The sequence below is a fragment of the Fusarium redolens genome, assembly GCF_020744475.1.
Source record: "Fusarium redolens strain MPI-CAGE-AT-0023 chromosome Unknown BKA55scaffold_4, whole genome shotgun sequence".
In the NCBI taxonomy this organism is placed as follows: Eukaryota; Fungi; Ascomycota; class Sordariomycetes; order Hypocreales; family Nectriaceae; genus Fusarium; species Fusarium redolens.
Window position 1 is genome coordinate 1,514,474 of NW_025763667.1, and position 25,142 is coordinate 1,539,615.

At 48.1% G+C, this 25,142-nt stretch overlaps 3 protein-coding genes across 3 annotated transcripts; 2 read left to right on the plus strand and 1 right to left on the minus strand.

Moving 5' to 3' along the window:
- Positions 1-2,032: 2,032 nt before the first annotated feature.
- Positions 2,033-4,304, plus strand: BKA55DRAFT_591372 (uncharacterized protein; the record flags this gene model as incomplete). Its single annotated transcript, XM_046195232.1, has 4 exons — positions 2,033-2,098; positions 2,271-2,357; positions 2,532-2,888; positions 2,943-4,304. The coding sequence occupies 4 exons, from the start codon at positions 2,033-2,035 to the stop codon at positions 4,302-4,304; spliced, it is 1,872 nt and encodes a 623-aa protein (XP_046053059.1).
- A 1,301-nt stretch (positions 4,305-5,605) lies between these two features.
- BKA55DRAFT_536192 (uncharacterized protein) lies at positions 5,606-6,286 on the minus strand (the record flags this gene model as incomplete). Its single annotated transcript, XM_046189792.1, has 3 exons — positions 5,606-5,958; positions 6,037-6,187; positions 6,221-6,286. 3 exons carry the CDS (start codon positions 6,284-6,286, stop codon positions 5,606-5,608), a joined length of 570 nt encoding a protein of 189 aa, XP_046053060.1.
- A 7,288-nt stretch (positions 6,287-13,574) lies between these two features.
- Positions 13,575-14,457, plus strand: BKA55DRAFT_591373 (uncharacterized protein; the record flags this gene model as incomplete). The annotated part of the gene is made up of 2 exons (XM_046195233.1): positions 13,575-13,692; positions 13,745-14,457. The coding sequence occupies 2 exons, from the start codon at positions 13,575-13,577 to the stop codon at positions 14,455-14,457; spliced, it is 831 nt and encodes a 276-aa protein (XP_046053061.1).
- Between the last annotated feature and the right edge of the window lie 10,685 nt (positions 14,458-25,142).

The window sequence follows — 25,142 nt, forward strand, 5'->3', positions numbered from 1 at the left end:
TTTGATTAGTTATATACTAGTAGCCAGGAGACGTAAGCAAGATCGTGGTTGCAGCGATGGTGTTGAGTGTAGCAATGGGCAACTTGACCTTTCCATTACTTTAATTCTATTATTCTTCAACCTTTCTCTCTCACTACTCGAAAACTTACCCAATAGCATACTTTAACTCGTATCTTACATTTGCTACCCAGACAATCATACCTAGCATTCACGTCAAGCCAACAATAGATTTCTAGCACTTGGCTGGATGTGAAGCATTTCGATCCCAAACAATCTCCTATATTCATGATCAAATGTCTACGAAGATGTTCTATGATCTTTCATCTATGCATATAAGCTCAGGCTTCGACTTAGTTAGCAAACCATACTGATGTTTGACTTTCTGAAGCTTCAGGCCGCTATGTGGGCCTTTTATTGTTGAAATTGATTGAGACTCCCGAGACTCTTCTAGGTCTATTCAACGTTAAGTTTCAAGCTACAAGAGAATGTGAATTTATTTATATGGATGTAAATGCTCTTAGATGTGCAATCTAGAGTTCTACCCCCTTCCAGTTGTCACCACCAGCGCAACATATAACCAGAGGAGATAGGACTAAGAAGTTGCTATACGCCTATATAATATTTTATACCAAGATATTTGGCCCTGAACCAGATTCAACTTATATATTCACTGAAACTTTTGGTTTCTCCTTGCTGCAGGTGTCGAGATTGTTGTACGTGAAGCCTCTCCTTACTTACACACTACACGAGCTGTAACTCCCCCATCAATCCGCCATCAGCTGCTTATAATACATAAAAAGTTATCGATTACATTGTTCCGTCTTTGTTCTTTGATTTATGATTGGTTTTCATCCTGACAAGGCTGCGCTGCCCCTTGTTATCACGGCCAGGCTGTAGGGCAAACAAGGCTCTCGGCTACCAACAACACCACCAACCCCCTGATATGGCGACACAGCAGCTCAACATAGCACATACGACCACAGCTCGAAGAAAATACGGGATCCCGTCTGCTCTCCCATAGTCAAGCTTCGAAGCGCTGGATTAGTAGTTGGGTCGGTGACGACCAGCGAATCCCCGGTGTTGTATGTTTTTTGCCTCATACTACCATGCCCCTTTTTTATGTGGTACTCAGCCTTTAGCTCGTACGACTTATGATTATGCTTTATCGTTAACTACAGTATTTTCTTATTGAATACATGGCTGCTCTGTAATTGCTCGACTTGGATTGTGCCTCGCTTAGCGTTCTCTTGTGGGGGTTTAGTTTGGTGCCACAGTGAGCAATGGATGATCTCCAGAGACAACCTTATAGTGACGTCTCCAGCCTAGACACTACAGCTCTGTCTCCTCGGGATGCCATGATGGTCGATTACTTGTGAGGAACATTCTCGGCAATACTCATGAGAACCGCTTATCTTACCAGCCACTCATGCTTCCCTCTCCAGGGGGTAATTGCACCTTCACCCGTGTGAGTATCATCACAAGATTATCGTTTGTTTATGGACTTGTGCCTTTCCGATATCTCGTTGTATGCACGGTTGAGCTTATTCTCACATCAAATGATCACGACAGCTTCGTTCAGCCTCCAACGGCATATCCCGTTGGTAAGATCAGACACCCGAACGCACCATAGCCATCCTCTCTTCCTCCGTCGAGTGTCCCATCGGGGTCTCCGAGAATATAACAGGACGTCAACGACTCCTGCATCCAAAGCATCATAGACTTCCAGTCTGGTCTCTGGTATAAGCTCTGTGAGCTTGTGAGAGACGCCACTGATCTGTACGTCTTTGGATCAACCTGCCACCTATGTAAGCCCCATCATCCATTGACGACTTCGTGCATTACACGAGGAGAATATTGGTCGCTGATGTCGCTGTCGGGCATTTCTAAGTTCTCGTATCCCTGAATTGGCTTTTACTCTTTAAGCCGAATGTCCAGCTCCGGCCTATACCATATCGCGATGGGAAAGCCTCCCGCGCGGGAGGCTGAGGCTTAAACTCGGCCAAACGTCGACACCCTAATTTCCTCTGTTTTGATGAGTGCACAATGTTTATCCTGTATGAGAATAAATATGGATGAGTCTGACTATTGGCGGCCCAACGTATCCGAGTGTCGAAACTCGATGTGATCTACTTAAACCAGTTCTGTCCCCCAAGCATCCTCGCACAGGTCAACCATAATCGGTTATTTCGATCAAACGCTCGTTCTACCTTGTTCAAATTATCATAATCTCCCCTGTTGCAGCCTGTGAAGTATGCAGTATTGAGCAATAGCTCGCCTGGACAGCTGGTATTGAATTGTTCAAGCCTAGCATGAAGACCTTCGTTCCTGGCATTGAGTCCTTCGTTTCAACCCACAGCGTGCCTATTCTTTAATACACACGGAACTGCCAATTACTATTCCTCGAGTTAATGATGGAACTGGCTATCAAGTAGGTCTACCAAGCCATTCTCCCTACATAAGGCGTTAACGTCTGCGGAAGCACACTTCGACTCCTCTTCGGTACAGATCCACCAACCTCACCTTTCTCCGAGTTAGACTTACTTTGCATTAACCAAAGGGTTATACACGCATCAGTCAACGAGAAAGATGTTGTTCTACACTGTCACTTGCTGGAGCACTTCGTTTCAATCAAGCCCAAAATTGACATCTGGGCCATGAGGCATATGATCGATCCAGCTGCAGCATGGACATGCTACATCAATATGGGCGTTCGTCGACTACTAGATTGGTTCAAGGCATCGTATGATGGCCACGTCGATCTGAACAGAGACATTCCTCCCCTTGATGTTCTTCTCGTGTGGCATGCGTTCTTGCAGGATCCAGTTGCATGGGGTGACTTTGTCGAGGAGTCACAACTCTTATTTTCTCAGTGGAACCCTGACGAATTGGTCTGTATCACCGACTGCTCTGATGTTCAGATATCAGCAATTAACTCTTCTTAGTCAAGAGCCCTTGACAGCAACAGGCAGGGACTGTTTGAGCCATCGCCGGATTGCATGGACAGGATCAATCGTGTCTACCACGAGGCAGATGCCCACAGCCTCATGAATATGTCGGTTGATTATGTTTTCTCCGCCAGTCCCAATGAAATGACTCAAGAAGTGATTCAATTATTCTCCCAGAAGCGACTGAACCACACCGTCATGACGCCAAGAGGTCAACGAAAATTCTTCTATGACTTCCATAAAGCCATCCAGCGTCAACTTGACCTCGCAGAACAAGATGTCAAGTTCTCCTGGCATCGCATATACGTGTCTCGTGAGGATAACGAGCGGGCGCTGAGGCCTGCTATCCTGCGCTACCGGCGGGTCTTCACTCTGGAAAAGTTCGGAGAGAGGATTGGTTACTGGCGGTTCGAATATCCAGATCATATTCGATTTACCGATTTCGATATCCATCTTGTCTGGAGAACGCACAAGCTCGCGCCCCAGAAATATGAGCGGTTCTGTATCAATTACTTTGGTGGCCTGATATACATGATTCCGGATCCCCCTAATAACCAAGAGGGGATCTCCCGCCGCAATAGTAAGGATCAGATCTACGAGCACTTGTTTGGCGAGGAGTACGCCTTGTGTCTCTGTTGGCCATGTGTCAAGGGAAGAAGGGACAAGCCTCTAGGCTGGCGCTATTTCGAGCGGCTCACCAGGCCAGCGGTGAAGACACAGTTGGCAGCGGAGATGGACCGTCGCCGCGCCGCAGCTGTGAGCATTCCTCTGGGCTTTGCTGAGAAGCAATGTCGCAAATGTGGCTCTCACCCCCGAAGACATTGTCGAAAGAAGGACATGATTGAAGCCTCAGAAACAAAGCTTCTGACTCTTGGGCGCTCAGTGTCAGGCCGCGTTCCGATGCCTGGAACATCAATCACCTCTCCCTACACTCCTAATCGGTGCGAACCCTCCCCTGTTCCGTTCAGAGACTTAGGAATGTCTCCGTATCGTTCTGAGATTCTGGACCAAACCCCTCTGCAGTCTCCTTTGCCTCCAGCAGCATCAGCCTCGCCGACTCTAGAGCCAACACAGAGAAACAGAAACATGGAGCTTCGAGCCTGTAATCGAAGCCATAATTCTACCCCCGACCTCACCGTCGCATCTACACGCTCAGGTGACAGCGATATCGAAATCGGTCCTGGTTACTACACCCTGACAAAGACCCTGAGCATGTATCAGATATCTGCAGACGAGAATGGATTCACTCCACGCACCGGCAACAACAGGAATGCCGATGCAACAACCGATGATCCACGAGACAGATCTAATGTTCCAACATCAAATGGCCCAGAGCCCGGGGCGTGGTTAGCTGGTTAAAGTTGCAGCATGTTACCAGCCAAGGCGGAGGCTATCGATGATGGACGTTTCACTAGCATTGCTGGGGGCGGTAATTACCAATAGTTACTCCAGAGATAGACTTCAACTACCTTGTTCAAGTCGACGAGCTGGTCGCCCAATATAGCGGTCATGTTTCTCCACCCTAGCCAGTTATAGGTGAGCCCACGTGAAACTTGAGAGGAACGTGAAATATTGACTGATTAGAGTGTTTGTCTCTGGCCACACGCATCGATGATTCAGAGTGAGGTCAACCGGTTGCGTCTTGAATCTTGACTCGGTAGCTTCTTAGTGCCTTGGGCCTAAGTCTCGACTCGTGTTCTTTTGCTTGTCCTTAACCTCGCATAAGACACAAGGTGCATTAGTGTAAGTTGGTATATGTAACGTCTGGGGGGCCTATATCACAGCATTTCTCAAAACTTACAGGTCATTTGGGATCTACGTTAGTAGCCTCAAGGGGAATAATGGCGACTAGCCAACGGCGGCTAAAACCATCCCCGCCCTTTCTCTCCCTCACAGCTCCATGTGATATCTGAGACATGCAGCACGCCGAGGGGGCATCACCACACACAAGAGCTGGGACTATCGATCGGTAGGGCACGGCCACCGGCATAAGGGCCGACCCATTGACGGAAACAATCACACACATAAACGTTTATGTATGTGTATGTAAGAAGGTCAATGCGTGCCGTTGACTGCGTAGAAGACATATCAACCAACTCCCGAGGCCTGTAAAAAGCAATATTGTGCATCCTCCAGAATGACCTGTCTATATACTAGCAGTAATGCTGCGGAATGTACTGTTCCATCTGCATGTCGCCACGGATCCTTTTCTTGTCGTTGTTTTTTTCTTTTTACCATCTCTGCCATCCTTTGTCATTCGTCCTTCGAATTAGTCGTGATAATTTTATACCCCATCAAGATACATCGAGAAAAAGCAATGTGAAACGGTCGTACGATGGGGGCAAGCAACCGCATATGAACAGGGAGCAAAATGTCTGACAAAAGTAAACATAATTCATGGCTTAGACTCGAATATGGGGGAATTCGAAATTTCCTCAGTGGTGTGCCAATCGTTCTCCAAGCATGACTTGTTTTCTCTCAGCGTCCAACATGACTTCGCTGCTTCAGCCATAATTATCTTCGGAATGCATTCAAGCCATGGCTGTGGTGATCGACAGCTATGAATAGCAGTCGGCGCTAACATGTGTCAAGACGGTGCATCCGTTCAGTACCATTCCCTCCTCCATCATCACCACATGCCTTCGAAGTCGTCACCTTGATTACACTCCGCAGATGTTTGCCACGCCCTGCCATGAGGTGGCTGACAAGTAGTTTTCATCACTTTTGTCAAGATTGCCTTGTCTCAAGACCATGTTTTTCGTGGAAAGATATTGACTGATAGTCACAAACAGCGTGGTAAGCCACATGGAAACAATCCTAGTAATAAGCAAGGGGGCACATTCAACGGTCCCGGAAGAATCCCGTTGACGGACCGTGGCAAGCGCCAAGTCGCTGTTCTCCCTTTGATGAATTGGCGTCAGCAACTGAAGTGATGAGGCTGTTGCTATAACTGTTTCCAATGAAACACATCGGGGCCCAGGACCGACATCCGCTGATCGCCGACCAACTGCCACTGAGATTAATAATGCATGTTTTTCAACTCATGTATTATGATCGATGGTAAATTGTAGTGAAATGTCCGAATACCTACCGCAGCCGACAGTATATGTTGTAGTTTTGTGAAACAACACAACCCCAGGTCGTTGGTGGGTTAAGCTAATATCGAACAGGGTTATATGTCTGTCGCATTCCCCAGCAACTGGTTCCTCCAAAGCGCTTATTAGGAACATGGGTGCTTGAAACTGTTTTCGTACATAAATAGCTCAACAACAAACCTCGTAGAGCTCCGTTGCGTTGAGACTATCGAGTGGCTGTTGTGACAGGCGAAGGGTGCGCATCATTGTGATGCCAGCATCGAGATTCGGTCTCACAAGACTGCAACGGTGTCGTCGGCTGGCTAATATGCCTCCAAGACTTGTTGGTGTCAGCAAGGAGGTATCTGAAATGTGACAGTGTCGAATTTCGGGGTGGTTCTCCATCCATGATCGTCCCTTGCCGCCCTTTTGAGCTGCCCTGTTGAGCCTGGCAGAATTAACGTGTCTACGCCACAGTGGTGCATCTGGAGATCATCCCAAACCCAGTGGAAATATCGTCGTCTCGCGTGTGGGTTATCAAGTGCACATCTTGTGAGATGGTTGGCATCAAGATCAGGTAGTCGGGCAACCATCTCCACGCGATCTTTCCTTTCCACGACACTGCGGGCCGTAATCCTATTTAGCCGTCAAGCTCAACTTGATTGCAACAGACGCATGACTATTCTTGCAACCCACAGCATTGTCTTTGTGATGTCCTACTTGAGAAGGAGGACATGTTCTCGGCGATTCTTTAAAAATGCCCGCAGATCCTTTAAACAACATTTCTCTTGAAGGGTTTTGGTCTTTTGCAGGATTCGCGTGATGAGTCCTTGTGCATCTTCACTTGAGGTAGTTGAAAGGAGACATAGTGTTCAACAATGACAAAAACACAGACAATCATGATCTGAAACTAGTGTATACGAGGTTGCGATCGAACATGATCAATCTTGACAGCAACGCAGTGAGGTTTCTCAGTATGGTGGAAGACGATTGGTATCCCCTACATAGTAAACGTTCCTCTGGGGCACCCCCCTGAACTGATCCTGATCCTGCGGCAAACGAGATCACAGCATGCTGCACACCCGCTAGTGAAGCTCAACGGCCCGAGTTTGAGCCTTTGGGGATTGGCAGCAAGGGCAACAACTGGGAGTAACTATTCTGAAAGGGGAGAGCTCAGAAGAGCCTAATGCAATGTCCCCATTTGGTCAATCCACGAAGTTGACAGAATGAGTGAATCCTTGACACTCGCTCGCTCAAGAACGAATCGCCATGGCACCCAGCCGTGCGTCCATGGACAAGAAACGTAGGCTCTTCCTCGACAGATCCTAAGTCGGCAAAGCTGGGTTAAGGGTCTGACGTCCCGACGATCCTTTAGGCGATGGACTGATTTGAGAAGAGACAGATTCCATGACGGGATGTTCCGTTCATGGAGACCCTTGGAGAGAAAGGCTTATGTGTTGCGCTGTATAACATGGGACGAAGTCGATCAAGTTTCCTTGACACGGACCAAAGTTACCCGAACAGGCAATCTCGTCGTGGTGTGGGGGGAATAACGGTCGACGAGGTTAGGGGCACCAGAGTCTCGGGCAAGGGATCGAAAGCTGGCAGATGGTGAGAGCACGTCCTGTAGCCGCAACGCCAGCCATAACAAAAGTCCAAAACGGAACAAGCCGTTAGACAGGAAATGAACCTATTCTTGAATTGGGATTCTGCTCGCCAGAATGGAGTTAGTAAAGTGGATGAAGCCGAGCATCATGAGGGCTCCAGCAAGGCCGGAGGATGCGGATAAGAGGCGTAGCTTCGCCTTGCGTGCAAGCAAACAAACAACAGGACCCAGCCAGGAACGCCAAGTGCTGTAGGTGATTTGATTAACGTATTTATTATGTATCCGTAGCTCTGTCGAAATACCTAACCATGGCTGGCAGGCACATACACACACACACAGCGATAGAGTACAGTACTGTACTTTGAGTTTGAAGGGGTCTCGCATTGTCGGCCCGTGATTGATCAACCTCGGCAGTCGTGCTAGCGCAGCCCGTTCAGATGCCAGAAACCAGAAGCCCAACCGAAGCCTTGGAGCGCAGTGCTAAAGCTGGTGACACTTTAGTGCTGTTAGCGCTGTAGTGATACTGAGTTCTGTTAAGCCTCAACCCCAAAGACGCGCCCGCGTGTATTGGGGGAGGCTAGAGCAGGACAGAAAGCGGAACTTCCACCTTGGTCAGGTCTAGCAGAGACGCAAGAGATTAAGATCAGGCCATCATGACGAGTGGAGGTAGGGCGGATGGGGGTGCGTTAGGGTGTGCAGCCCCCAAATCCAAATCGAGTCTAATCCACATCTCGCGTGGCCGGCGTCCTGGGATAACATGGCAAGGGTAGTCCCTGCTGATCGCCGCCATCTGTGAAGATCACTGGGAAATCCTCGTGGGATGGAGGTCCCAAACGAGATGCCTGGTTGATCTTTGGGGGCACTGGCCAATAACATCTCGGAGATATCCGTCAGGGTTGTTGATGCGAACGAGTTCATGAGTGGTTGCGCATTTCGGTCATGTTTTGCGATGCGATGCAATGCCTCATTGCCCAGATAGACGTTCAGGCTTCCAATACGGTGATCGAAAGTAGGATGGTGTTCAGCGATCTCGATAGTGGCTGAGTGGTGCTCATTCTGCTGACCTGAATAAGCAGACAAGACACCTGGTTTTCAGGACAATCATGAATCATACGGATGAGTTCAGGCAGCATTGTAGCGCATGCTATAATTCAACCTGTGAGACTGTTTGGGGCCCGTGTTGATTGTGTCCCGAGCTTTACAACTGGGTTGACTTTGTCCCCAAGGAACATCCCATCATGCGTTTTGATGAAGCAGGTGCAGTTAGGTAAGGTAGTCATCGATAAGGTCTGACTAATCATTCAGTGAATTATCTGAACAACATTCAAGTCTCTTTTCCGCATCGTGCGAAAGCGAACCCGAGCCGCAGCTGTCATTAATGCCCGTCAACTAAGACAATTAAGCCTGTTTAATTCCAATTCCATTGGATTCCCCGTATTACGCTTACTCTATCCCTCCAGGCGTTTCAGGGCGTAAGTTCGCTTAACGTCCGGGTAAGACATGTGCCGACAATACTGTCCTAAAAGTTGTAGGCGAGGTGTGGTGGCTGTCAAGGGCCAACGCCAACCTCCACTGCTGCGATCCACTGAGAGCGGCATTTCTGCGAGCATCTCTTTTTGGCGGTGGTGTTGATGATGATGGGAAAGAGCTGACTGTCTAATGCATTTCCATGATTCAATACCCTTTCCTCACCGTGCACCTTCCACAATCCGATGCTAAACTCCCTTGCATTACATCTCGCAATCAGCCATTAAGGACAGGTGCAACCAACAGCCGTGTCTCAGGCTGAGGTAATCAATCACTTTCCCTTTCTCCCCAAAGTAAATCCTTTCTTCCTCGCCAACATTGACTCTGTTGAACCTAGCATCTCCGGCCGCGAGCTGAGTTGACCGATCGACAGATTTTCTTCAAGCCAAAAACTTTGTTCTCCTATCGACGAGTTCTGGAAATGACCCTGGCAATCTTGGCTAGCACCTCGCCAATCAAATTTCTCACAATCGAACCAGATTCCACCAACTTCATCATCCCGCTTTGCTTGCCAGTCGGCTGGTACCCAAGCTAATTTCGGTACATACGTAATCCGTGTGCCCTGTGCACGTTCATGTGAAACTAATGCGCTGGTCTGCTCATTACTCCCCGTCGATTAATAGCTCCCTTGGATTCACCAAGCAAATGCCGAATGCGCCCCCAAAGCCCCTTTCAGGCCCTCTAGGCCTCTACGGCGGAGATTCTTGTCTTTGGCCGATCAACCTACTGATTCTTCTTGGAATAAGGATCAAGGTGGATAGATTGACATTACTCCCACTAGGTAGTGTTTCGATACAAGACAAGGCTAACCACGAACGTGTTGACATAGATCCTGAATACTAAGTCCGGCCAACCCGTTGTTATGCCCTTCCCGCCCATGGCCACGCTATGCGACTTTCGACAACCTTCTGTTGAGATCATCTGCTCACCACCCAGAAACCAGATGGGTTTGTGGCTGTTTTTGAAACGACCACATCAGTAACAAAATATGTCTCAGCTGTTACGTCACCGTTTAAGATTCGCGAACACCTCAATTCTCTTGGGTTGATTTTTTTTATGCACTCGTAGCAACAGCCTCTGAAAATATATGCCTATTCAAAAAGCTGTTTAAAGCTTTGGGTTATGCAGTGCCCGCCGCCTGGAAACTCCACACGCAATTACAAGTTCGTGCGCTTCATCTGGAGAACCCAAAGTTGGCATACGACACCCCGCTGATCATTGGACCATCCCACATCCCACACAGACCACTGACGGCTAAGCCGACTGTGCCTCAGAATTGCCGTCGCTGTGCAGACAAGTGTTGTTATAATCTGAGTTCGGTATACTAACAAAGATCCGACACTGTGAAGACTAACGATGACGTCGACAGGGTCTTCATGCGCTTAGGAGGGCCCATCGCATATCCATTTCATCAGCCAAGTAACTGGCAGAACAGTTAAGCAGATCCCTAGGCAGCCAGGATCAGCACGTCTTAACTGGCTATCATCCATGGAGTTCTGGGAGTCCTGGGGAACTACAAAGCTGACAAGGCTAGGCCACCTCTCACTAAGTAAATCGATCGAGGTTATGAATAGGACGCAAACTAATCTCACCATGCATATCACATCACGCATTTCATCCCAGGGTTGTGTCGTAACAGGACCAATACGAGAAAGGCATATAGAAGATTCACGAACCCATATCTTTTAAATGTCCCCGGAGTTCAGCAACCAGCTTAGTAGGAACACGTTCGTTCCAACTTAATAACCCCAGTGACCTGTTGGACGGGAGCTATGGACGAATGCGTGAGAGTCCATTTTGGCATGAAGCTTCATCATACAGTTATGACTCGATATAACTGTGGCTGATAGCAGCGTGGCTACTATCGCACGGCAAAAAAGCAATCAAAAGGGACTTGGCACGTGTTGTCGCTTAAAGTTTGACACGCGCCGTCCTGGATGGCTTGTCCTGTTTTGTCTCATCATTTGCCAAGCCTCTATGTGCTCACCCTTGGAGAAAACATTTAATGCCCACAAACCGAGCCAATATTTCTCATAGCGGCAGGTTCGTTGATGGCGCGAGGTTTGAATCCAGATGAAACGCTTGCCAAAGTCAGCATTCTGGAGTCAGGGATTTGATACGTACTTCGTTACTGTGTGTGCTTATACGGACCAGCCACGATACTACTCTCATGACTCGCGAGCTGGGAAGCTTGATTGTTGCTTTCAACCACTTGCTTGGAGAAGTCGACCAGACAGGGCAGGGCAGGGCACCGAACGCTTGGCTTTCATACCCCTGTCCCCTCCTCATGAAGAAGCTTGGTCGATCACTGGCAACTGCACACCCACCTCCTGAACCCTACGCCAAGAAATCCCGCCAGTGTAAGCGAGGAAGGGGAGGCGCCCGCTAAAACGACGATCATCCATATTAGCCTGCTTAGCCAGTGACGACACAAGTGAAAACGAAAAGGTCGCCAGGAGCGTGGCTGCTGCCCGAACGACCACCAGTCGCACCAATACGACGGCATCATTGCACTGCCGGTACGCCGCTGCTCGTTGTTGCGCAAATCATCTGGACTGAGTTATCGAGCTAAGAAGTGCCCAAGCCCAACATGAAAACACAAGCTTATTATCTTCCCTAGGGCGGTAAATAAATAATAATGCCTGGTGTTCAATCTCATATTTTCACGTCTTGAATAAGAGAACGTGGTCGGCGCGAAATATTTGCGAGGAAGGGGTTTTTCTCCTACGGTTTGAAACGCTTCCGTGTAAGAACCAATGAAGGCACGGAATGAATGTGCAGCACGTTGGCAATTAAGCCTTAAATGAGCAAATTACGAAAATATGAGCAGATCACAGAATGAGAGGTGTCGGATACGATCCAAAAGTTCAATATCTGAAGATTTTATCATGGGCACGCAAGAGGTTGCATTGCTTTGTACCAAAATAATTATTTGGACCGATCTTGTCTTGTCCATCAAACTCGAGAGCGGGCGCCGGATCAGCTCTGGGGTAGGTTATTGGAAGCTTCAGCGGCTTGTACACAAATGCAGACCACAGCGACGAAACCGGGATGGAACGAGAGTTGAGCACTAGGAACGGTTCTGACACCGAATAAGGAAACGGTGGTCCGGAACTCGATGCAGCACGGCGGCCGGATGGCACGCTTGGCTCAAGGTTCCATGTTAGGTGGACGCCCTATCTCGGCCGGGCGCGTGGAACTCCCGGCGCCGGAGAGCAACTTCTGGTTGATTTGGGGCTAAGGTCACCGCGCACAAACACTACCGCCTTGTTCGGCGAACTTAATGCGCGATCCATTCAGATGAGTGTGAGCCTGAGGGCAGCAGAGGTTTAGGAGTGGGAAAGGGCACGGTTGTTAGAGCCAGGGGACATGTCTTCGATGGCATCGACACAGGCAAATGAGACCCTAAGAAAAGCCATGCTTAGGGAGGAGGACAGGGATAACGATTTACAACGACTGATACAGATGGTGCTGTACGTACCATTACCTGCCAGCCAGCCAGCCTATCGACCGTTTGACCACGGGGCGATCACGGATATCCTGGCGCATGGCCAAGCATTCTAGCACACACACTCGTGGATCTCACCCACACCCATACGCCGAGCGCTAACTAAGAGATGCGCGTGTATGTACCTCGGTATCCCACACGCCACACACTCCCTCTTGACCCAAGACAGACATGCAAACCGCCCCCTCCCCTGCTCAAGAATACCATCAGAGTCGTCACAGCATCTCTTCCATGAGTGGGGACGTCACTGCCGGGAGAGATGTTCAACACAAACCCAAGAGGTTAGACCCATCGAGCGGCATCAGGGAACCTCCCGTCAGCATCCTTCAGCCCTTGCCCTTGCCTATCGTCTCCTTTGTGACCCTGTCCTGTTGCCAACGATTTCCCTTGAGTCCCAGGATTTGAACACCGGTAGGGCTCCACTCCCAATTTTGTGACAGCTGCGCTTGGAAGGCCCTTTTGGAGGGGGCGTAGGCGCATTAAAACAAGTCTACGGTCTTCAGATCTGATAGACGGGTCTCCTTCACCCTTTGACAGGTTCTTTTTCCCACACCAAGGACTTACTTAAGTTCCCAAGTCCCCGACTATTTCGCATCTAGCATGAGCTTCTAAGAACTCTTCACATCGAATACGACTTTGACAGTACAAAAGGCTCATTATTAATACTTGCCAGTGCCTTTCCATTTCCCGCCCAATAATATCACCGACCTTTCCCAGACACGATATTCCACTTGTCTTAATATACTGGCTACTTGACTTGACTGCTTCGATTACATCTACCAGCAAATCCTGATTAATCCCGATACCGCCCGCAAATGCATACAGCAGCTGCATCTTTCATGCCTAACCAACACAATCAACAAGAAACACACTTTTTTACTCGACGCGACCAGTATCAACCTCCTTCGCCCCCAATGGAGGAACAAAAGTGCTCGCTGCCCTCAATCTCGAACCTCTTGGGTTTGGCCGATGCCGGGTCACCCACGAGTGAGTCCTCACCAACTTCACGGCAACATTCTCCTCGCTTTGAAGGTTAGTCATTATCTCCAATGGCCGCGAGGGTAGCTCGCTCACAACTTCATAGTTCCTCCCCCTTCACATGGTCATAGTCGAGCTGGATCTGAATGGGCCAAGTCATCGCACCGTGGGCTTCCCCCTACACCACCTATGAGCACAGATGCTTCTTTTGAAGGCTACAGCTCCCCCACAAGGAAATCATCCAACCAGGCGTATGCAGGCTCAGCACCAAGAACATACTATTACGAGACCACGCCACCTCTAGAAGCCGATGTACACCGTCAGGCACCAGTAACGGCTATTCCTCGAGCAACACCTCCAGCACCGGCTCCTTATCCTCAGCAGCCTCACCCCACAGTATACGCCAACCCAGCACCAGTGGGTGCTTATTACCCGGTGGCACAGGCGCCTCCCGCCGTCCAGCCTCCAGAGATGAACCCCTACTACCAGCGCCCTCTTCCACAAGCTTATCCCCCACCAGTGAGCATGCCGGCACCTGCTGCCTCGGGAGCAAACCCCTGGCAGCACCATCATTATCTTAACCCAACTGGAGCTGCCGCATTCCCGCAAAGCCAGGATCGATATATCTGCCCGACTTGCAACAAAGCCTTCAGCAGGCCCAGCAGTCTTCGGATCCACAGTCACTCACATACCGGGGAGAAGCCCTTCAAGTGTCCCCATGCTGGATGTGGCAAGGCTTTCAGCGTACGCAGCAACATGAAACGTCATGAGAGGGGCTGTCACAGCTTCGAATTCAATGGATCTGTGATTCGAGGTTGAGGGATATATGTTGGACGACGAGATGGTTCCACGAAGAGGGATGAATTCCGGAGGAAGCTCGAGATGATTATGCCTCACTAGACGAGCATTATTACAACAAGACCTGGATGGATCTGGTCTTTTCACTTGTTATTGGGAAGGGAAATCCTGGTTAGACCCATGTCTGAGGATTTACCGGCTTGGCGTCGCGGTCAATTGGGGAAAAGTGGGAGGAGGGAAAAGCTACGTTCTCTTCACGACGATGGTCTGTATTACTGGAAGTCTGGTGTACTATGTTATTTTATTACTGTATCTTTTGGCAGAAACTGTCTGTTACTCTATTTTTTTTTTGGGAGGAGCTATGGTCATTTTAGACGGCGCAGGGGTGGAAACTGGCTTGAGAACCTAGCGAAGCATCGTGCACGGCGTTTAGTTTACTATGTTCTTTTATCAGTACGCGAAGAGATCGACTGCTCAGAGTCGACGGAGATAGCGAGAGGCGGCCATGATACGCCCAAGACCAGGGAGGCTATGGAGCCATGAATATCAAAATATTACAAGATCAAGCACAAGAGTTGCCCGAGTATGTAGCAACGGAGTAAATTAATTCGGTCTAATGCTTTACCGATTTTCACGCACGCCGGCCAATAGGGATATTAGGAGAAGTGGCCGAAACGGAGAGAACTAGAAGGTGAGTGCAGCATGGACCATCAAGATGGGAATCGGCTGATAGACATGGATGAGCCGACCAGACAAAAGTAGGAATGAAGGACAGGCAACGGTGAAATTTGAGCATGTGCTATTATTGTCATTATTGTTGCTGTTATGACTGTTAGTTGCAACTTCAATGAGGTACAGCAAAGTACCATTGATACTTATGCTGTTGGTTTTGGTTTTGCGGGTGAGACACCACGAGATGAGTGGATCTTGATTGGGCTGGGAAAGTTTGACCGCTGCAGTGATGACGAGAAGATCTCCCTGCAACTGCAACTGTACCATCAACTAACTAACCAACTAATGAATGACAATGCCTATTCGGTGCATTCTTGGCCTTTCGTCGACTGCATTTTCAAGGTCCTTGAATGCATGAACGGGTCTCAGAAGGGTCCATATTGTTGAGCAAAGTGACGTCGTTGACTCGTGCAAGATGAGTGTACGATGTTTTTCTTATGAAAGAACTATCTACTGTGACTTCATCTAACACCAGCCTGAAGCATGCTTGTAAATTCTAGGTACAGACCGAAAAAGAAAAAAAAGAAAAAAAAAGGTGCCCCAAGGGATTGGGTCCCTTTGTCAGTGATGACAAGTTGGGTAGCTTGGACAAGAATGGAAGGAAGTCATCGGGGGATGTGTCGGCGCAACATGAACATGGAGAGAAAAGACAACCAAAAGAGGAATGCAATGGTAGGGGTAGGGTAGTGTAGTGTAGGGGTGGGTATGCTAAACCTGGGGTTCCCTCACCTTCTGCTCATGCTGGGCGGACCGGTTCGGGTTGTTACTCCGCCTGCCTCGTGTCCTTCCTGGTCTGTGTGAGAGTTGACTTTTAGTTAGTGAAGAGCAACTGTTAACTTGGTGAGTTATGACAAGGGCAGGGGCCAGGTATTTGATGGACTGGGACAAGGGCTTGAATGATCGACTTCCACATCCATTCTTTTTATTTATTTATGATGCTTGGATTAATAACAGGGCCTCGGTAATTAGTACGTACTCAAGATTGCAGCATAGAACACAGAAAATGAGCGAAATGAGTAGCATTGAATGCCTTCCTGTACTCTGCAAAGTTGCAGTTGTGAATGTAACCGGAAAAGGGTATAGTCATGCACAATTGATGGCGATCTTCAGTGGGCAAAAAGAAAAACAATCAAGCTACTGTACCTTAGCCTCCGTAGTGTTACGTCGGGCACAACACGATAGGCCATCTCGCCTGAGACAAGCGGGTGATACTGATTGACTAGCATCGGAAGAAATAACTTGACATTGACCTTGGGCTTGGACTGGGGGAATTGAATTGGATTTAATCAAGGGGCCACGGCCACGAGGAGGATTCCTAACAAAGCATGGCGCAGATCCGTTAGTGGTTTTCTTTCCTCTCCCATCGGTAAGGTAAGGTAAAAGATGCTAAGTTAGTGCGTGTGAGAGCCGGAGGTCTATTGAAGGGACGTCGCAGTCGTCAGCCAGGAAAACGGCACAGACCAGAAAAAGGACCATGACACCGGATGATACTGTCTCTTTAGTACGGTAATTGATCAAGCTAGAGTTTAGTCCACAGGCTGGGCTGGGGGAGGCTGAAGTGATTAATTCCTTTTCGGCCGACCTTGCGATAGCCTCAAAGCTTTGTTTTGGGCTTCAATGCGCACACGCACGTGTTCAAGTCGACGTCGTGTCACAGACATCTTCACGCTTCAGATTAATAATACGAGGGGAAACCCGTAATTACATAACCAAGCACGAGCTTGATCGTGATCCACGAACTCGCAAAAAGGAAATAACAAAGAACCTCGGACATTTTCTTCTTTCATGCTTCTACGCTTTGACGGTGTCCAAGGTTCCCATGCGGCGTTGAGCTCATCTCAAGAAGCGGTGTTATCAGCTTCATTGAAGGGGGGGAATCCCATCAGGGCCACGTTTTCACCTTGAGCGGGGAACTCTGGATCCATCTCTGACGGTTAAGAAATAACGGGCGGGCGCAGGGGAAAGAAAGAAAGGAAAGAAGGAAGAAAGACGTTGGATCATTTGGAAGGTGAAGAATGATCGCAAGACATGGTCTTGTTCCCGGGGTGATGCTTGCTAGAGGACCATAGCAATGGGATGGATGAGATCTATTGTTTAGAGATGGCACAAAATTAATCGACGATATATACAAGGTAGGTACGGGATATAGGTGAGATTCCACAGTGGTATGAGATGTATCGCATGGGTATTTCGAGATATCAACTAGGCATCCCATATACAATTCCCTGGATTACCACCTCATCGTTCATTATTAAGAGTTCCCGAGGGTGAGGATTGACGCCTAGACGTTTGATGATAACCGCACACCTCCGATTCGCTACTCCTGACCCCCGACCCCCGGCTCCGAGGGCGCTTCTAGCAGAATTCAAGGGTGTCTGCATCTTCATCTTAGCGCCCTCGCGCTAAACTCCAGGGGGACACAGAAGCCAAACACCCGTCACAGGGGGTGTGTGGCCCGGCGGCGCGGGGCGGGGATCTCCCAGCAGGGGTTCTACCCTGGAATCACAGACACTGAGAGGGCACGCTACGAGCATGCGCTACAGGCACACGCACCCTCCCTCCTCCTTCACTGCCGTACCTTAGCTTAGCTTAGCTTAGCTTGTAGGTTCCAAAAACGGGCAAAGAAGCCAGGGCATGGATGACATCCATTGTTATAGCACGAGGTTTTATCAGGATGAAGCCTGTTGAAACTCCCAAAATTCCAGACTCGTGATGTTATCCGTGTTTGTTTATGGTCTTTGCTTTTATTACTGATGGGTTCTGTTATCGTAATTTAGTTTTTGAGTGGCCTATTTGCGATCATGACCTGACACTTCTACACTTTGTATAGTCGCCAGAGAACTATAGTCCGGACGACATATAGATGGGCTATCCCTACCTTGTCATCTATCGTATTGCATCGTATCGCAACACATCGAATTGATCCATTTTCAATCTCTTCGGCTAACTTATGTCTCAGACATTGTTGCTAAACAGGAGTGAAAAAGGACATATCATTACCGCAGAGAGAGTCAGGTTTGCCGATGTTAGTCCGTCCTGTGTAATCTATCATTCTCCATCCCCAACCTCACACGATCCCACTCACATCAAGACCATCCAATACAAACCATGCCAAATGTATCGTCGTCATCACAACGCTCTCGCTTGCTTACGCAGGGGCCAACTTTACTCAACTGCCGGGTCTTCCCAAACTTGACTGATGCTCCTTTCTCTCTCCTCGCTGCGTCTTTCGTTTTCGCCCCCCTGAGATCTTCCACTGATAATGTGATTGCTGCGTCTCATCTTACGGGCCCTTGGCGGCAAAAAGAGACAGAGATAGGTACAGGAGGACAATCACTCCATCGCCCACCGGCAATGGCACTGCAACGGCGGGTACCAGCCAGGGAGTTCCTGGGTTTCGCTTCGAGTCAGGAAACCGTTACATCTGGTCTTCACCGTCTTTGCATGACATAATCACATCGTTTTGAGGGACCAACAGGGCATGCATTGCATACCCAGCAAGTCAGCTTCGCCTTGTGTAACTGTCATATCATCTTGGAGTGTCCCTTTGTTGTGGTGGTTGGAATGAGACCGCCACTGATGGCCTCATCACAGTAGCTGTGCACATAAGAACCCGACACTTACATATATACTATCTAAACATTAAGTGAGTTGTTGAACGACAACGTTCTCAAGCTTGGATCGTCTGCAAGGCTGTGGGCACCTCATGAAGATGCGACACAAGGTCATGTTCCCTGTTACGCATGGGAGATCTACCCATCCATGATCCATCCTCTTGGAAACGATATGGCAGGTCGGGCCGTGAAAGCATAGGGGTCACCGAATCACACTGGTCACCGCAGGGCCAAGTCACTCCCTCCTCTCCGTTCTTGACCCAAATCCTCGATCCATCCCGCACCTCAAACACTCCGAGATCACAGCTGAAGCATCTAGGGTGGCATGTCAACGCAGTGCAACGGGGTATCAATATGGCATGGAGTATGGAGTATAGCTGCGGAGTTTGCCGCAGTCCTTTCCTCTCATGGCTGTGCCGTCGGCCATATTGACATCCACTTTGTCCACTCAGGAGGATTCATCCCTTCTGTCAATCAAGGATATTGATCGACAGAGACCCTGTTCCACGAGGGTTCCTCTCCTTCCATGCGACACTTACATGTAGCCTGACTGATGTTAATGCTGCTGCTAATTTTACAGTGCCGTACCATGCAAAAGGTTAAGCTCCGCTAGAACCCGCGGCGCCCGTTGCCTGTCAAACTAGAGCCAGGCCTTACTGGAATCAACTGCTTTTCCGTGATCCCTATTTGCTTTTGCCGCCTAGCCGAGTATCATCTAACGTTTCCCAGATTCGACCTGACCAGGTAGCTTGCCAACTTTCTGCAGCAGACTGACTCGGGAGAGAGAGGCACAGAAACTTACTTTCACGATGTTATCCCACTTGTAAGACGTCCTCATCAAACAGAACAGGGTCATCGCCAAGCTCGTGAGCAGTCGTTCGTCATTTCTCACCTCAGACCATGTCACCTTGTCGTAAAAGTCAACTGAGCCAAGCTTAGTATAGCCAGCCACTGTGTTGCAAGCCATCTAAACGAGAGTTTTATATCACACTCCTGACTGGGTTGAGGGAGAAACATCTCACAAATCACTCAACTGTACATCGGACACATTGCCATGTTGGGCCTTGGTAAAACGGGATCGACTTCGGGAATCGAGGGAGGTCAGGTCAGGTCAGCTGAAAGGCTGTGGAATCTGAACCTGAGCCTGAGCCTGAACATCATCAGCTGCGGTTCGGTTCCCTGTTGTCGGCGTTTGGATCAGGACTAAGCAACAAGGTTTCCATGGGCTCACAAATAAACTGTGAGTACCCAGCACTTAATTTAGCATGCTGCGACCCTATTGATGGATCTTCATTTCTGTCAATCATAGTTCATCATACTATACCCCAAGCGAAGAGCCAAAATATCATGTCATGGCAGTCAACAGCCGCGCACCTAGTCTATACGTGTACAGAACTGTACTGTAAGTGTACGTACTCTCCAACTAGACAAGCTTTATCATCTTCACATAAGCAGATTCCACGCACAGCCCGTGACCCAAAAAAGCAAATACAGTAGAGAGAAACACTAAGCCCTGGCTCAAAAAGGGCCCACGCCGGAGCGTCTCAGGTCTCGGGAGCAGGGGCCAGGTTCTGGTCAAGCGCACTTCGCTTCAAAGGCAAGAAAGCCCGAAGGGGAAAGGAACACGCGATGTCACTCTGTCCTCGACATGACAGATCCATCCTTTGCCTTACACTGACTGACTCTTCTGACTCTCTACAAACTCTATGTGCCTGCAGTGATCGTCGTCTGGGACCCCTCGTTCTGTCCTCAGCGTCGAACTCTTACACTGATGCTTGCACTAGGATGCGCAAAATCTGTACGCGGAACAAGCCTCAACTCAAAGCACGGACTAATATTAAGTAAAAATGTCTTATTGTTCGGCGAATATTTTGCTTTTTGGTGAGGTTGCTGAAGGGAATGTTTTGTTTCATTTTGCGGGAGACACAGTTGTGGAGAAACCTTACCTTAGCACTCCCTCTCCCTGTTTTTGTTTTTTTTACAGTACGGAGACATACAATATTGGGTAAACTACCGATTTTACTGTCTCTGTTGCATTCTTTCTTTTGAGTTCAAACGAAACTGGTTCCATTGTTTCGAATTGAAACCGGTTTCACCACCGCGTACTCACTCCAAATGTTTAGACGACAAAGGCTCTTTACAGAATTGTCAGCCTTCGTCATAGCCTCAAGTTACTATCGATAGTTCTCGGTGCCTGGATGAGTGGATTGGCATTATGAGGCCGCTATTGGATATCGAGATTGATACATGCTGGGGTATTGTGTCTTGACTCTGTAAGCTGACGGCCGCTTCTAGCTGGTATGCGGCATGCAGCTTGTCTGTGATAAAGAATTTTAGCTGCAGTGAGGCCAGTGGCTGAAGCAAGGAGATTTTTATATGAGTTAAAGGCTCTAAGCAATGTGTGATAGTTATACTGCATTGTCGAGGTGATTGTTGAGATGCCATGCCATGGCTTCACCTGAACACTGCTGATTCAGTGTCAGCTTGTCAGAATCGCGGTGTGGATATGCCATTGACTCTGCATTATTACCAGAGACTCCGGTCTCGCTCGCTGCAGGGTCTTCAACTAGAGCGCTTTGCTTTCTCCTTGCATTTCGGAATGACAACTTCAAGATATGAATTGAGGGTATCTCCGTGGGTTAGTTCCCCGGCGGCATGTCACTCGCATACCAGCTACCGGCAATTGCCGTGTCACAGACAAGAGCAGTTATTCTGCAAATGGAAAAGACTGTTCTTTTCTATGACGCCGGGAGAAGCTTTTCTTAACGGGATAATTGGTAATATGGCCTTGCAAGTTGTCGCTCCGATGCTTCAAGCTACCCTAAACAATGACGTCGAAAGGGGCAAACATGATCGCTTCCTTGGCGAAGAATTTTTGGATGGCGAAAGTCTATTTCGTTCTAGATCATTTTGAACTCACGGTCTATTCTTCTTATTATGGATTGAAATATTGAGTAAAGACACATACTATACTGACACCCGGGTAATAAGTATCCGGAGATGCTTTAAACACACCGAGAAACCACGATTCATGTATCTGGACCCAGTGGCATGGAGAGTATAACCTGATATGACTATGGAAAGCCAAGCATAGCGCAAATACAGACCGTATGTGAATATAGACGGGAGTAACTTGGCCAGTCCTGAGGTACCGCAAGCCAGTTCATGTAGGTCAAAAGTCACTGCAGATGTTGAGCTCCTTTGTGATAGAGACCCTGATAGATGTGTTAATAGGCACAATACCATTGAAAACTAGTATTATATGAGAAGAGAGCTGTTGATATACATACCTAATGACAACATCTGAAAGTCATCGTCATAAGGATTGACGGAGAGACAATGGTGCATCAATAGTCAAGGTGCTACAAAGAACAGAACACTTGTACCATAAGGAGCGCAGCAGAGAAAGAACACAAAGGCACAAACATGGTTACTACATGACATTCATACTTCTGACTTACTTAGAAATAATGGCTTTGGTCTTCCTGGTAGTCCGCTCGTCGTCTCCAGACCACCCCCTGAGTAGGTTTAAGCTTATAACATGTTGCACTAACCGTAAGAATGTATAAAGTTAAGGCTGATAAAAATCTATGGAGATATTACTCTGAGTTGTAGAATATCTGTACCGCAGGAAGCATAGCTCGAAGAAGAGTGAAGGCAGTTCACGATGACGACTCCAAGTCACCATCGGACAATGATTCTAAAGCTGTTGAACATTCTCCATGGCGATGGTCTCACTGTTCTTTCTCTAAGATTCTCCAAGCATAGAACTCAATGTATCATATGGTCAAGTTGCGAGTCTTGTTCATGTTACCTGAAGAGATGGCCAGGCGAGGACAACAGAAAATAGGTGAATTGACAATATAGGACGCAGAGGGCCCAATGAGGATTATTGCATCGAACTTCATTTTCAGCCTCAGAAGACCCTTGGCCTTTATGAGATGGAATTGGAGTCACATAAGTTCATTTCCTTCTACATAACATAGATATGAAAGCCTTTTCCACTTTCAAGAGCTTAAGAAGGGGTGGGAAATACTCTAACGCTCTGCAATTATTTCGATATAAATAAGTTCCGAAATAGTAGATAAAGTGTTAGGCTATGACCACAAAAGAAAACCATGGCCTTACTTATCAGCGCCGAGATTGGAATAATATTGGCTTCGAAAAATGTCGTGGAATGCCATCTAGCCCGACATGACTTGAACTCTGAGATGAGAAGCGTGGAATTATGCCTGTCAATAAACCACAGAGACAAAAACGGTTTGATGCAATTGGGTATTGTAAGGGATGCATAGGTTCAAGTCCATTAGGATCATTGCCGAGTATTCATGATCACCTGTCGCTGAAACTCAACAGACGATGACAGACTTCCACAAGGATAAACACTAGTTACACCGCAACCTATAGACCATTGAGGTAGTAAGGAATTAAGAAACTAGCTATAGTATCTTGGAGAAGTGCTGAGTATCACATATCTTGCGCAAATACTTGAGTTCATTGTAGAGCTCCGCCCTCACCAGCCCCACGGGGGTTTGTGTTGTGCCAGTGAAATAGAACACTACAATAAGACAGCATGTTTTTCTTAAGATACGAAGGTAACTGAAAGACATGATGTATATATACAATGGATCCATTGCAGTATTGTTTGATCTGGCATATGGGCGATGTTAATGCTTGGGGACTGATGATACTGATGCATCATCGGGCCCAAATAGTTCAATGTGCCGGACAAACTTGTACGCCAAGATACATGAGTTGTTCGATCAGATTTGACCTACAACAGAGCGACTGAAGTCGAAACCACAAGCATTATAGTGTTGGTCAGGTCAGTGCAGGGTAGCAACGTAGGCACCACACAAGGTGAGATCGGACTACAGCATGATGAGATATAGGATGAGGTGGCAGTGGATTGCAAATGTAGACGCGGCGGGCGAAACAGAAACACTTAAAACAAAGGGACAGCATCCTCACAATCTTGGAGAGCCGATGTTCGAATATCGCAACCTTGAGGGTAACAGTTAGTCTCGAGCTTTCACTACAACAGCGGTAGGTAAGAGACCCCGGGTTAAGAAGAATATATCGGAACTAAATGATATAAGAAGAAATTTATAGTAAAATATGTCTTTTATGAGACTGAAGATCCGGATCTGAGCTCCCCGCGGTATGTACTAGGATTGTATTCAATGGATATAGTCTTTATGGACCAAAGAGCATGTACGGACAAGCATTTATCACTAATTTAGCGACTTTCAGGATAAGAAACATTATCTTTACCCTGCTGTATTGATCATGCGACCTCTTGTATGACGATAAGAAACGTCGTCGTGAATGCAAGGGTATGGCTTCAGCCAGAACTGAGTGAATGCGCCCGTGGAACATCACGTACGACTCCTTGTAGCAGTTGCTGATCACTTGGGTCAAGTTGGAAGTGATATTAGGAAAAACTTACTACAGTTTTTGTCAGCGCTCGAATTGCAAGAACATGGAGCAACCTTGTACGACTCCAACATCGAACAAATTTGATAAAAGAAGCCGTTACACAGTATGGCGCCCTAGCGGATCTCCGGATGATTGCCCAGTACGAAGGAGAAAGTCTACCAAGGGAGCACGGCATGGTTTGCTCGTGGCTGGATCGACCGAGGACCAGTCTTTAAGGTCGGCGCACAACATAAGATAGCACAAGCAAGGGTGGTATTACTTGCAGCGGCAAGCTGCATTTGACACGATCCTTTGGCTGTCCTCGTGCCACTCGATGCAACGCAAAAAGAGAACAGGCAAATTTGACCGGGAAGAGATGGTATCATCTGAGGTCAAGATGCGGCAGTTCTGGTTGTTGCGAGGGCGGGGGAGGCGCAGAGAAACGGCAAGGTTCCGAGGTTGATGGAAGATATAAGTCTATGGACGAGTGAGTGATGCTGATACTTATAGATGTCATGTTGAGGCTCAAGAGTGCTGCAGGTCAGCAGTAGTTGCATGATGCAGACACGCATCTGCAGGAAATATGCATCTGGACCTGCAGTGCAAAAAGCGAGACGAACTGCAACACGTATTGAGACGAACTCGACAAGCAAACGAATGGGTAATGATTATCGTAGTTTATCCTTTTGGTGTGCTGTGGTGTGTTGTGCTGTGTCAGGGATGTGTTTTGTCTGGCGCGCGCCACAAGATACATCACCCAATAAGTCATCACCCATTGATATTGGGGGGTTTGTGTTTCGGGGAGATGGCTGCCGATTTCCGGATCGACAGAGCAGAGTTAGTGAGTTGGTTGTGTTTCTTTCTTTACGAGACATGGCAAACAGTCACTTATTGTGTGATGAGGGAGGGTTTCAGGCTGAGTCAGTAGGCGCTGGGCTCGTG